The sequence below is a fragment of the Ochotona curzoniae genome, unplaced genomic scaffold (genome assembly GCF_017591425.1).
Source record: "Ochotona curzoniae isolate NIBS_2020 unplaced genomic scaffold, NIBS_Ocur_1.0 contig_1588, whole genome shotgun sequence".
NCBI classification, from domain to species: Eukaryota; Metazoa; Chordata; class Mammalia; order Lagomorpha; family Ochotonidae; genus Ochotona; species Ochotona curzoniae.
In genome coordinates, this window is record NW_024465131.1 from 126230 (window position 1) to 140898 (window position 14669).

Here is a 14669-nt window from a genome sequence, read left to right on the forward strand (position 1 = left end):
GCCTTCTGGGCACCTAGAACGACCCACTCCCTCTCGCGTCCCCCTCCCTGCAGGCTGCCCAGTTGCTGGAAGTCCACTGGAGTGCTGGAGCTGGGATGCAGCACTGGGGAGCAGCGAGCAACTGCGGAGAACTACATTTCCCCGAATGCTCCGGCTCCCACGGACTACATTTCCCAGCGGCCCCAGCAGCCTCTCCCGGTCCCTTCAGGACCCACCGGCTGCCCAGCGGCTCTTGGGCCTGAGGTGGCCGGGGCGGGGAGCTGTCTAGCGGCCGACACCTCGCCGCGGGCCGGTTCTGGGGCCTCGGGCTAGCGGATCGCGGCCGGGAGGAACCTAGCGCGCGGGGAGGTGAGCGGCGAGGCGGGCCAGGGCCTCGGAGAACCGGGCCGCGGGATGTCTGCGAGCGGAGGGGGCCCGGGGCCTGTCCCCCGCGGCCATCGGCCGTCCCGCTGCGCCCCGGGGAGCACCGGGGCTCCCTTCCTCCTGCAGGTCCGGCCGCTGGTCGGGGGCGATGGCAGGGTGAGGCGCCCTGGGTACCCGACTGCCGGACCCTGGCCCTCGGTTCTGGACCCATAGCAAAGCCCCTGTTTCCCTCTCCCAGATGCTCTGTTCGTGGGAGAGGAACTGGAGGCGCTCGCTCGGGAGGCGGCTGTCACGGGTAGCCGGGAGCTGAGCTGCTTGCAGGCGCTCCCGACGAGTGACATGGAGCGGTGGACCCGCGCTGGGCACTGGCATGGAGCTGCCAGCAGTGCCAGCCGCACCGTGGGGGCTGCCGCGGATGGGGTTGATCCGGCCACTCTCTGGTCCCCTGCACTCCTGCCTCTCCGTGGTCATCCCCCCCCTGCGCCGCTTCTGAAAATGGAGAGCAAAGCGGGCTTCCTCCCCGCGTCCCTTTTTCTTCTTTCAGCTCCTCCTTGGAGGCTGCACCTGTTCCCCCGGCAAGAGCCCAGAAGAAGATGACTGGCAAGCAGAGGAAGACGAGGCCGGAGGTGAGGAGGCCTGGGGTCCCTGGGCCAGTGCTTGGGGAGGGCGCTGTATTATTGACTTGGGAGAGCACACACTGGCACGCCAGCGGAAGGCCCTCCCAGCTCCCGCCTGCCTGTCCGTCCAGAAAAGGTTTCTTTCCACCTCAGGGTCCTCAGCCCTCTGCAGCCCCTGGGTTTTGTGTCATCTCCCGGCCGACTGACTTCCTGGGCCGTATGGCCTGGCTGTGCCATGGTCTTAAAAACTTTGACCTGCCGTGTCATCCTCATGTTGCGGGTAGTGACGGGGTCGTCCCTTCCAGGTGCAACTGGGCGACGAAAAAGATGGCCACATCGCAGCGATGGGTTGCAGAGGTCTCCTGACTGAAGGTCTACCCCGGTTAGGAAGTGCAGCCGGATGGCTGGCGATCAACCCGTCTGTCTCCCCCTGTTAGCATTTGTGGGCCTTGAACAAACAGGTCCACCTCTCTGTGCTCTGCTTCTTTCTCTGGAAAATGGGACCGACAGCCACGCCTGCCCCTGCGAGGGGACCTCGGGTGGTTAGTGCTGCTCCGCCAGTGGCTGCTGTGGCAGCCAAGTGGTGTTGCTGGGCTAGTGTCCATGTTGATAGAAACCGACACAGTGTTTCTAGCAGGGAGGACCCGCTGCTTTGTTTTGACCGTTCTCATCTCACAGTAGCAGTTGCTGCTTACTGTCCACTGTGATGGAGGAGCGGGCTTCCTGAGGAATTTCTCTTTGTTCATTCTCATCCTCACAGTGGTAGAGCAATTATTATTCCTGTGTTTTATGCACGCGATGACACAGAGGTACTAAGGAAGTAAGGTGAGTCTCAGGTGAGCCGGGCCCTCTGACCATGCCGGGCCACCCAGCCAGTCCTCTGCCACAGCCTTCAGACCAGAAGATCCCCATCCAGTCAGATGTTCCCGAAACTTTTAGACCCAAGAATGTGGTGAAGTTTGATCTTCTGAAGCCGCAGCCAGGACCTGTTCCTCCCGCTCTCCTGTGAGCTGGCCGGAAGCCCTCAAGGCATGCTGCCTAACTGCTTGCTGCAGCACCGAGTGGATTTGGGTGTCAAACCCAGGGACAGGAAGTTTAAAACGAGAGAGAAACAGGGCTCCCAGGTGGAAGATGGGAGGACGGTCCTGCCACTTCCCTAAAGCATGTGGCTGGACCGTGGTGGGCTGTCCTGGGTTTCCGGTTCCTGTCCCTCAAACTGAACTGTGAGATAGCATGTTGACCTTTCAGCTAAAAAGCTTGCATTGTTCAAATTAGTAATGCTTCTGCCTTGTCTGCCAGCCAGATTATAAAAAAAATTTAGGGGAAAGATCATTTTTTATATTTTTCCCCCATGACAATTTATTGGATTTTTTTTTACATATGTGTATTACATGTTCCTAATAAAATACACATATGGAGAAAAAATATTAAGGCCTATGAAGAGAGAAGATGAATTTGGTCCCTTGCTCTACACTCCGCACCTTGGGACAGCAGGTATGTGGGTTTGCCCTCGCCCACCAAGCAAGCAGCGCTGCCAGAGCAGTGACGCAAGCAGGGCATCATGTCAGGTCAACTCAGTTTTAACTCTGATGGCATCAGCCCTCACAGGTTGAAGGGCTCAGTCCCCGAGACTTTCCACACTTCAGATGCTTCCGGTGTCCCCCTGAGCCCCTGCTTGGTTTTGTCCCACAGAATGCGAGGAAGTGCTTGGATTTGCCGACTTGTCATAAAAGATGACCGCGCAGTACATAGAGTGCAGCACAGCGCCAGAGACTCGTGTGCTGTGGGCGCAGGCCATCTGCCTCCGCTCAGCTCTCAGGACACTACCGGAACTGGGGATCTGAGTTCTTCCGGAGGCTTCCTTCCTCTGGCAGGATTGATGATGAGACAGGAGCCAGCTCCACCCTCAGCCCCTGTCCCCCGCCATCACAGGGGTCACTAGCTTACAGGAAGACCCGTCACTTTGCAGATCCCCGGGGGATGAGGTGATAACCAAATACTGCTTCACAACGCTTAGAAAAAACAAAGTGAAAGCGCTTAGAGTTCAACATCTGGAGATGATTGTCAGCACCCCTCAGAATGATCTCCGCGTTTATTTACACCTTACCATTTTAACCTTTTTATCTTGGAAAAACATGTGATGTACCATTTGAACCCTTTGGAGTGCATAATTCAGTAGTATTATAAGTACGTTGTTAGGTGTCGCCACCATTCATCTCTGTTTATTATTATCTCTGTTTGTTATTATTTACACATCTGTGTACATTATCTCTGATTTCTTCACCTTCTGAGGTAAGCATTGAAAGGCTACTCTACAGAGTTGGGGCTCGGTACTGTGTCGCAGCAGCTAAAAGCTGCTGTCTGTGATGCTGCCATCCCACACGGGTGCCAGTTTGTGCCCTGGCTGCTCTACTTCTAATCCGGCTCCCTGCTAGTAGCCTGGAAAAGCAGTAGAGGATGGTCCCTCCCGCTCACGTAGGAGCCTCGATGAAACTCCTTGCCCCCGTGCCTGCTGTTTTGGCCATGTGGGGAGTAAACCAGTGTGTGGATGGAAGATCTCTGCCTTTCCCTTTCTCTCATTATCTTTGGTTTTTCAAATAAAGAAAGCCTTTTAAAAGGTGAGAGTGAGGGCAGCGTGGTGGTATAGACTAAGCTACTGCAGGTGCCGCGTGCCCATTTGAGTCCTGGCTGCCCCACTTGTGATCCAGCCCCCTGTCACTGTGCCTGAGAATGCGGTGGCATGTGACCCAAGTTTGGGGCCTCCACCCCCTTTAGGAGACACAAATGAAGTCCCTGGCTCTTGATTTCAGCCCTGCCTAGCCCTTGCTGTGGTGGCCATTTAGGGAGTGACCTAGCAGATGGAAGAGCCCCAACTCTTTCTTTCTCCCTATAACTCTAATTTTCCACATAAATAAATAAATCTTCTTTAAAAAGTAATCTACCCTGATAAAATAATGCCAGATTGAATTTCTCAGTGTAGTTGCAGTTATTCGAAGTTATTATTAGTTCTAAACCTCCAAAAGATATAAGGCTTTATTCTAAATGTCTGGGTTGCCCTGTGGAGGCTATTTAAAGAGAGATATAAAAGAATTAAACCCACTGACAGTCCTTTTTTTTTTTTAAGATTTATTTATTTTTATTTGAAAGACAGATTTACTGAGACAGGGAGAGACTGAGAGAAGCTTCCCATATGCTGGTTCCATCCCCAAATGGCCTCAATGGCTGGAGCTCAGCTGATCCAAAGCCAGGAGCCACTTCCAGGTCTCTCATGTGGGTGCAGGGTCCCAAAGATTTGAGCCGTCCTTTGCTGTTTCCATGGGCCATAAGCAGAGAGGTGGATAGGAAGTGGAGCACCTGGCACTGGAACCAGCCCCCTAATGGAATACCAGCACTGCAAAGCAGGTGATTGGCCTGTTGAGTCACTACACTGGCCGCAGCTGACTCCGAGAGATTTGCCATTCACCTGACAAAAGACAGCTTATCATCTGGAGATCTTTGCTACCAAAAAAACTAGTATTGGGGAGGAAAATTAAAATATATCTTGTGGATCACCCCACAACTTATCCATCCTGGTGTGCCTTATTTCTTTTGTTAGCAGGCCCTCTGTGGGGGGGCAGCACAGGGGCTCAACTGACTAATCCTTCTGCTGCAAGTGCTGGCATCCCAGAGGGCGCTTGGCTCCGGACGTTGGATCAGCTCAGCTCCAGCCATTGTGGCGATTGGTGACCACTTGGGGAGGGAACCAGCACATGGAAGTGTATGCTCTGCGTTTCTCCTTCCCTTTCCAATGAAAATGAATAAATCTTTTCAAAAATGTTTTTAAAAAGCCATCAGTATGTAGACATCAATAAGATGACACTATTTATTTAACAGAAAATATGAGGACTAGGTATGTTGGATTTATAGAATTAAAGTAAAAAGTGGCTTATAGGGGGCCCGGCACGATGGCACAGTGGTTAAGGTCCTCGCCTTGCACACCCCGGGATCCCATATGGGCGCCGGTTCTAATCCCGGCAGCCCCGCTTCCCATCCAGCTCCCTGCCTGTGGCCCGGGCAAGCAGTCGAGGACGGCCCGAAGCCTTGGGACCCTGCACCTGTGTGGGAGACCCGGAAGAGTCTCCTGGCTTCGGATTGGCATAGCACCGGCCTTTGCACTCAACTTGGGGAGTGAATCATTAGATGGAAGATCTTCCTCTGTCTGTCCTCTCTGTATATCTGCCTTTCCAATAAAAATAAAATAAATCTTTTTTTTTTTTAAATGGCTTATAAAGAAAAAAAAAGGAAGCTAAGACAGTATTGCAGCCCCACTGACCACCTCTGCGGCTTGAATAATATCCTCCCCTCTATGACTTCATGTTTTCTTTAATAAAATCAGAACAATAATAGCTCCTTCTTTGTAATATCATTATGAAGATTAAAGATTAAATGCTAACTATTAGCATAAGGCTAATCCTGGCTCCTAGAAAGCATCTAATAGTTAATAAGTCACAGCTCTTTTACGTTTCCTAGCCACTGTTCTCACACTTCAGTAGATGCACAGGTAGTCCCAATGAGTTAGTTAACCTAGCCACCAACAATAAACATTTAAGTGGGGTTCATTTTTTGTTACTGCTGACACCATAAATGACCTCTTGTGTTGCTGTTGCTGTGGTTTGAACCCAATCTACCCAACTCATGCTAGAGTTTAAATCCCAAACTCATTTGTTGTGATAAAGATGGGACCCGTAGGAAGTTACTGCATTGAGTTGCTAGGGTACAGCCCCATGTTTGAAACTACCTAGCGACAAAGAGATGCAACTACAGGGATGAACTTGCTCTCTGTCTCTCTGCTGCCTGACTCACCACGTGACCCTCCACATGCCTCCCACATCCATCACCCTCATCAGAGGCCAAGCCAGTGAGACCCCACAACCAATTTTGGACTTAAACCATAGGCTTAAGTGAATCTTGGTTTCTGTAAGTGACTCCGTTCAGACATTTGTTACAGGGATGAAAAGCTAAGGCGTGCACACAGGCAGATTGTACATGACACTGTTAATACAGTGATTGGTAAGTCAAAGAATATATTCAGTATGTTTATTAAACACACTCAGAAAGAATATGCTAATTAATACCCTACCAGTTACCCTCAGTGCCTCTATATATTCCTCATAGTGGCTGTTCACACTTGATGTTGTATATATATTTATCACCAGTTATGTTCCTTTACATGCCTGCCACATTAGAACCTTGCACAGCGTCAGAAGCAGTTTTGTGGGTGACCTGGCTCCCTTCCCATTGCCACCAGCTTCTGCATGTGTGCAGTGTGGTCCAGGGTGAGCTGAGTGACTTGTCCTTCCAGGTGGCAGTGACGTTTGAGGATGTGGCTGTGCTCTTCACTCGGGACGAGTGGAGGAAACTGGACCCTTCGCAGAGAAGCTTGTACCGGGATGTGATGCTAGAGAATTACAGCCATGTGCTCTCTCTGGGTAAGGAACCTTCCCTGTGGTCAAATAATTGAAAATTGGGATCTCAACAGCTCCTTCGCTGAATAAAAGCTTTGGGTCTTCAGAAAGCTTTTGCTGAGGTGGGCATCCCGGGGGCTTTCAGCTTGCCATAGGAGAATGCCTGGGTTGGAACCCCTCCTATGTTTCCAGTCCAGCTTCCTGCTGACGCAGCTGGGAGGCGGTAGGTGACAGCTGGGCTGTTTGGGGTCCTTGCCGCCAGTATGGGGACCAGACTGAGTACCAAGCTCATGGCTTCTGTTCTCTCAGTGTCTACCTTTCAAATAAATGCATTTGAGATCATTATTTAGCAAAAACTAGCCAAAGTTTGCCCCATCCGGATTATACACATCCAGCCTGCGTAAGCAGATACTAAAAACATCGTGTGCCTCCTTGGCATCTGATTGCTCAAGCCATCTTCTTCCTGTCCTATGATGGCGTGCCTCACTTTGCAACATTCGCCTGTGGATTCTGTGTTTGTTTTGTAACAGAGGGCTTTGTCCAACCTCTAGATGTAACACTTCGCTTTCCTATCTGTCTTTTCCAAGAGTCAAAACCCTTTCTACAAGGGCCAGGTAGTAAACATTTTAGGTTCTTCAAGCCACATATGATGTCTGTGACATTTCTCTCACTTTTCCCTAACCATTCTTTGCACGAGGGCTGTACATACACAGGCTCTGGATTTAGCCCACAGTCCACGCTTTGGCAACCACTGCCGTCTTTTCTTTCTTTTTTTTTTTTTTAAGATTTATTTTTTTTTATGGCAATGTCAGATATATAGAGAGAGGAGGAGAGACAGAGAGGAAGATCTTCCGTCCAATGATTCAACCCCAAGTGACTGCAACGGCCGGTGCTGCGCTGATCCAAAGCCAGGAGCCAGGAACTTGCTCCAGGTCTCCCACATGGGAGCAGGGTCCCAAGGCTTTGGGCTATCCTCAACTGCTTTCCCAGGCCACAAGCAGGGAGCTGGATGGGAAGTGGGGTATCCGGGATTAGAACCAGTGCCCATATGGATCTTGGTGTGTTCAAGGCAAGAACTTTAGCTTTTAGGCCACTGTATCGTCATCTTTAAAAGAGAGTCAGACAGTGTTTTCTCATTTCAGACAAGTTTCTTAAGACATAATCGTTCCATATGGCTGCAAATTTTACCTCGGTCTACTCGCTAACATTCCATCTTCAATAGAAACTTAGAAATACACCATCAATTACTGAAGCTTCATGTTTCTCATATTTTCCTCACTAAATTGTACCAAAGTGACCTACATCTCCATACATTCCAAGGTCACAGTTTAAGTCCTCACAGTCCTTTTACCACCCTGTGATTTTTTTTTTTTTTCACTAAACTGTGGAATCGCTGTTTGTGTCAAAACAAAAGCAACTCTGTATGTGTGTGCGTGTTTTGTTTGTCCAGGAGCAGGATTCCCATGTTCCATGCCAAAGGTCATCTCTCTGTTGCAGCAAGGAGAAGATCCCTGGAAGGTAGCCAAAGAAGGTCCCGCAGGCTCCTGTGCGGGTGAGTAGAGGGACAGGGTGCCTGAGGAATCCCTGCTGGCGATGGTGTGCTGGCAGGAGCAGGCGCAGCTTGGAGTGTTGGTTGGGAAACTGCCATGAGGGTTCTCAGTCCCCACAGAAGGGAATGCCCTGGTTCCTTCTTCCTCTGTGCTAATCCCCTCAGATGAACCTCTCCACATCCCCTTTCTTGTTGTGTTGTTTCAGAGGAGGGCTGCATGTGTGCCTTCAGTAGACACAGTGTGCTGAAGGAATTGCACATTGTTAATTCACCCACATAATTAATTTGGTCTGGCTGAAATCAGGGGAGATGAGGACAGAAATGAGATTGAAAAGCTGGACAGTGCCACCTTGCAAGTCCTTGGTACAGCTCTAAGAGATTTCAACTGTCAGTGTATGACTGGAAATAACTGAAGAAATAAGCAGAGAATTGTGGAATTCTTGATAGCTTAGAAAAATCGGTCTACATCAAGCCATTTAAATGTCCTTCAATATACTTTTTAAAATATGGTCACTTCAGATATTTCCCACAACAAGGAGAAAACATGTACAAACTTGTATGTCAGCCCTTGGTGTGCATGTGTTACTTATTGCTTTATTCGGACTTGAGGGAGACCTTGTGTTTGCTGGTTCTCTCCCCGAATGCCTGTAAAGGTTAGGCATCGACCAGGAGGAAGCCAGGAGTTTCCTGCCTCTGTAGCAAGGACATGGCCAGCTGAGTCATCCCGTGCTGTCCTGCATCAAGACATCAGGAACTGGAGCTGGGCCTTGAACTCGGGCATCCAGCATCTTAACTACTAGGCCAAATGCCTTCTTAGGTTTGTAGGTTTTGAATTGAGAGAAAGGAGGAAATGATAGAATGTGGGTCTGTTGCTTAAGAAATAAACTCCAAGTACAATCACTAAGCTTATGCTTTTGTGGCACAGCTGTCCTAGGATAATGGAGTTAAGCCATCTTGTACTTCTCGTGTAGTTGGCTTACATGAAATGTTCTAGAAAGCGATTCTTTTTCAATTCTAAGACTGATTTCAGAAGTCAAATGAAAAGTAGCTTTTCCTTGTCCTTTTCCCTTGTTTTGTTTTTTTTGATGCATGAAGCCAAGTGGAGTGGTCAGGTGGTCAGCTGTGGGGCCACCTGGGGACTACTGTCTGCTCGGCGAGGTGTGCGGGGCCTGCAGATACTCACAGAGGGGGCATCCTTTCCTGTTTTCCAGGCTTAGCTGAAGCCCCACTGGACTCATTTACAGTAGCTTTTAAGGGACTGTTCTTAGGTGGTTAAACTGGAGCCACAACACTCATCCCTGTTATAAAGATTTATTTTTATTATTATTTTTTCATTGGAAAGGCGGATATACAGAGAGGAGAGACAGAGAGGAAGATCTTCCATCCGATGATTCACTCCCCAAGTGAGCGCAACGGTCGATACTATGCCGATCCGAAGCCTGGAGCCTCTTCCGGGTCTCCCACGCGGGTGCAGGTTCCCAAAGCTTTGGGCCGTCCTCGACTGCCTTCCCAGGCCACAAGCAGGGAGCTGGAAGGGAAGCGGGGCTGCTGGGATTAGAACCGGCGCCCATATGGGATCCCGGGCGTGCAAGGCGAGGACCTTTAACCACTTGCGCCACCGCGCCGGGCCCCTCAGCCCTGTTTTATTTGAGTGAATTGGTCTTGTTCCTGATCCTCTGTCCTTCCCAACAAGAACTCAGATGCTGCCTAGTGCCTCCCCTCCTACCATCACTATTTCTTTTCCTTCCAGAATGATCTATTTAAAGGGTATATCTGGTTGTGTTCAAAACCTCTAGAGGCCTCCATTTCATAGAGTGCAATCCTAAGTCCCCTGGTGTCCTTCCGAGACCTGCATGGTCTGGCTCTGCCACCTCTTCCTGCGTCTCTTCCCCAGGTGCCTGCCCGTTGAAGACCCTGGTCACCCTGACTGTCCCATGTGCACTAAGGAAGCCTCCACCTCAGGGCTTCCCCACCTCTTTTTGTTTGTTTGTTTGTTTTTCCTACTCAGAACCGTTCTCTCAGACAGCCACATCTCTTGTGAAGCACTTCCTTATGTTACACAAGTTTCTTCTCCATAGGCACAGCTCTTGCAAAGCATGGCCCTTGGTCCTCTATATTCATCGCCCTTCAGCATGCTTTACTCCTTTTCTGTGCTTATCACTGTGCAGTAGCACACATCTGTTTAGTATCCATCCAAAATAGGTAATATCCCTTTCACTGTGTTGCCTGTTCAAGTCATCCCCATTTCCATACTCAGTACATACAACTGTACCTGGCCAGAGTAGATTTCAGACCTGAGAAAGAATGTGTGAATGGCATGGACCAGGTTATTGGTGGTGGAGACAGAAAAGAATGAACCAATTCCAGAGATAACGTGGGAGAAAAACAAAAGCAACAGGGCTTGGAGATGGAGTTGGTGTGGAAGGTAAGATTGCAGGGATGCTTGCCTGGTTTGTGGCTTATTCAGGGATAGACAGTGATTCGTTGAGATAGTAACACTGCAAGAAGGGCATTTGGGAGATGGCATAAATTTAGTTCTGATGAGTTCAACTGAGTTGTCTTTGCCTGACTCCATTATCCCAGGGGAGATGTCAGTAGCCTATTGGAGTTTGAAGTATTGTACCTCAAAATATATATGGAACATGAAGTGTAAATGTGTGAAGCTGTGGTCCGTACTGAATCAGTGAGACAGCCACTGAGACTGAAGAGCATCCAGGGAGAGGGTTCCGATTACAGTACAAGGAAGACAGAGCTTAGGACACCAGCACTGTGACCATGTAGAGAAAATGGACCCATTGTACTATAAGGAAAATTGCAGGATCTGGTGCCACTTGAATGTAAGGCTCCTGCTAGAAGTGTAGGGGTGGAGAGAAGCAGCTTAAATTTGAGATAACAAACAGATCTTAAATTGATTAGATGAAGGAGTGGAGAAAAGAAGTATAGGGAATGCCTACTGAGGTTCTGATTAACAGTTGGTGCCATTTATACAGACAATATCATGAATTTGGTTCTAGGCCTATTAACTGTGAGTTGGTAGTCTATGAGTGAGAAGTCTTGCCCGAAGTGTAAGTTTTTTATTGAAGCTGTCCTGTGGAACAGGACAGAGGAAGAATTAAGAATCTGGGTATTAAGCCTTACAGAAATCTAAGAATCAAAAGGTCAGATAGAGGCCCAGCATGGTAGCCTAATGCCCAAAGTCCTTGTTGCCTTGCATGCACTGGGATCCCATGTGGGTGCCGGTTCATGTCCTGGCTACTCCGCTTCCCTTCCAGCTCCCTACCTGGTGGCCTGGGAAAGCAGTAGAGGATGGTGCAAGGCTTTGGGACCCTGTACCTGTGTGGGAGACCCAGAAAAAGCTCCTGGCTCCTGGCTTGAGATCAGCTCAGCTCTGGCTGTTGCTTCCTCTTGGGGAGTGAACCAATGGACAGATGATCTTTCTATCTCTCCTTCTCTCTGTAAACCTGACTTTCCAATAAAAATAAAATAAAAATCTTTAAAGAGTATTATTATTTTTTTTATTGGAAAGGCGGATGTACAGAGAGGAGAGACAGAGAGGAAGATCTTCCGTCCGATGATTCACTCCCCAAGTGAGCGCAACGGGTCGATACTATGCCGATCCGAAGCCAGGAGCCTCTTCTGGGTCTCCCACGCGGGTGCAGGTTCCCAAAGCTTTGGGCCGTCCTCGACTGCTTTCCCAGGCCACAGGCAGGGAGCTGGAAGGGAAGCGGGGCTGCCGGGATTAGAACCGGCGCCCATATGGGATCCCGGGCGTGCAAGGTGAGGACCTTTAACCACTTGCACCACCGCGCCGGGCCCAAAATAAAAATCTTTAAAAAAAAAAAAAAAGGTCAGGTAGAGGAAAATGAACACACAAAGGAGATTGAGAAGCTCACAGCAAGAATTGTGACTCGTGGAAAACAAAAACATGGGGAAACAGCAAGACAGCAGAGCAGTGCTTCAGCAGACGCCCCAGCAGCGGTCAGAGCTCCACCCAGTCGGGTGGGAAGGGGAGATCCCCAGGGACTCAGAAGGTGAATCTAGCCATTGAAACTGTAGATCCCACTGGTTTTTTTTTTTTAATCTGATCCCAAGCAGAGCCAAAGTGGTGGAGCCCAGATGGACAGGTGTGCATGCAGGGTGGATTTCAGGACCCACCAGTGCCACATCAGGTGCCATTTTGAGTTTGGTGGCAAAGGCTCATTTGGGAGGAACCTGAGGGTGGGGAGGGAGGCAGACAGCCATGAGCTGTGAATGCACTAAGCCAAGGCAGAACTCACTTCCAGCAAAAAAAAAAAAAAAACAAAAAACAAAAACAAAAAAAAAAAAAACCTACATGGACTTCAAAAATGTTTGCACCAAAAGTAAGCTTAACTTTTACTTCTATGTCCTGTAACTGTTTTGAAGTACCCTCACATAGGTTTATCCACATTATAATATTTAACATTCAGCTAAATGTATAGCAAAGCTAAATGTCAAGATGCTCAATTTCAAGAAAAGACTCAGCGTTAACTTTTGGACTTGCATTTTTCCCCTCCAGGTTGGAAAAGTGGTCCTAAAACCACAACATCAACTCAAACACCAGACTCCTCATTTCAGGTTCCAATCATGAAGAGATCCAAAAGGAATAGACCTCGGGGCTTGAAAGCAGGAAGATCTGACATATGTGAAGACAGGTTAGAGAAGAAACAGGATAAAAAGGAGAATGTTCAGATGGTTTTAGTCACCAACCAAAAAATCCCAACTCTAGAGAAAAGCCATAAAAATATTGAATTTAGCCATAAAGCAAATTTAAAGTCAGTGCATACTCAGCAACAAATGGTTTCCAGAGAAAAGACACCACCAAAATGTGAAATACAAGGCAACACTTTCAAACAGAATGTAAATTTACCCAGTCAACCAAAAATGACGGCGGAGAAGCGTTATAAGTGCAGTATGTGTGAAAAAACTTTCATTAACACTTCATCCCTTCGTAAACATGAGAAAAATCATAGCGGAGAGAAATTATTTAAATGTAAAGAATGTTCTAAAGCCTTTAGCCAAAGTTCAGCTCTTATTCAGCATCAAATAACTCATACTGGAGAGAAGCCCTACGTGTGTAAAGAATGTGGGAAAGCCTTTACTCTTAGTACTTCGCTTTATAAACATCTAAGAACACATTCTGTAGAGAAATCCTATAGATGTAAAGAATGTGGGAAAGCCTTCAGTCGAAGGTCGGGCCTTTTTATACATCAAAAAATCCATGCTGGAGAAAACCCCTGTAAATATAATCCAGGCAGAAAGACATCTGGTTGCAACACACCCTTTCCTGGATGTCCAAAAAGTTATTCCAAGAAGAAGTCTTATCTGTGTAATGAGTGTGGCAACACCTTTAAATCTAGCTCATCCCTGCGTTATCATCAGAGAATTCACACTGGAGAGAAACCTTTTAAATGTAGCGAATGTGGGAGAGCCTTCAGTCAGAGTGCCTCTCTGATCCAACATGAAAGAATCCACACTGGAGAAAAACCCTATAGGTGCAACGAATGTGGGAAAGGCTTCACTTCTATTTCCCGACTCAATAGACACCGATTCATTCATACTGGTGAAAAATTCTATAATTGCAATGAATGTGGGAAAGCCTTAAGTTCTCACTCCACACTTATTATTCATGAGAGAATCCATACCGGAGAGAAACCCTGTAAATGCAAAGTGTGTGGGAAAGCCTTCCGACAGAGCTCAGCGCTCATTCAGCATCAGCGCATGCATACTGGAGAAAGACCCTATAAATGCAACGAGTGTGGGAAAACGTTCAGGTGCAACTCATCCCTTAGTAATCATCAGAGGATCCACACTGGGGAGAAACCCTACCGATGCGAGGAATGTGGCATCTCGTTTGGCCAGAGTTCAGCTCTGATTCAGCATCGACGGATTCATACAGGAGAGAAGCCATTCGAGTGTAACACGTGTGGGAAGACTTTTAGACAGAGCTCCTCACGCATTGCACATCAGAGAATTCATACTGGAGAGAAGCCCTATGAATGTAACACATGTGGGAAACTTTTCAATCACAGGTCATCCCTTACTAACCATTGTAAAATGCACATTGAAGGGGATCCCTAGGAAGTACATTTGCATGTGTGAATGCGTTAAACCAAAGCTTGTCGGAGAATACATGCTTGACAGTGAGGTAAGGAATGTACTGGTGATGAAAAAAAGAAATAGTAATTTACTGTTCTCCAGATATTAAATTAGGTTTGGCAAACTTTGTCTAATAGGAAAAAAATGATATTCATCTTTGGGACACTTTAAACCGATGAGGAATTCATAAGTGCAGATGTTGACTTTGAACATTTGTAAAATAAAGGTGTTTGTTTCACCTCTTTTTAAAAGTTTATTTTTGACTTTTATTAGAAAGTCAGATATATAGAGAGGAGGAGAGACAGAGGAAGATCTTCTGTTCACTGACTCGCTCCCCAAATGGCCACAGTGGCCAGAGCTGAGTCCATCTGAAGCCAGGAGCCTGAAGCTTCTTCCAGGTCTCCCACATAGGAGCAGGGTCCCAAGGCTTTGGGCCATCCTTGACTGCCTCCCAGGCCACAAGCAGGGAGCTGGATGGGAAGTGGGGCAGCCGGGACATGAACTGATGCACATATGGGATCTTGGTGCATGCAAGAAAAGGACTTTAGCCACTAGGCTACCGTGTTGGGCCTTGTTTCA

The 14669-nt window shown here is 48.1% G+C and overlaps 1 protein-coding gene across 2 annotated transcripts; it reads left to right on the forward strand.

The window, feature by feature from the left end:
- Positions 1–919: 919 nt before the first annotated feature.
- LOC121148549 (zinc finger protein 354A-like) lies at positions 920–14159 on the forward strand. Of its 2 annotated transcripts, XM_040968651.1 has the most exons (4): positions 920–989; positions 6322–6448; positions 7881–7976; positions 12511–14159. In XM_040968651.1, exons 1-4 carry the CDS (start codon positions 957–959, stop codon positions 14070–14072), a joined length of 1818 nt encoding a protein of 605 aa, XP_040824585.1. In that variant the 5' UTR covers positions 920–956; the 3' UTR covers positions 14073–14159. The 2 variants fall into 2 exon arrangements, with proteins under 2 accessions (XP_040824585.1, XP_040824592.1); XM_040968658.1 differs by lacking the exon at positions 920–989 and having other exon boundaries at positions 6366–6448; positions 7922–7976.
- The last annotated feature ends 510 nt before the right edge of the window (positions 14160–14669 follow it).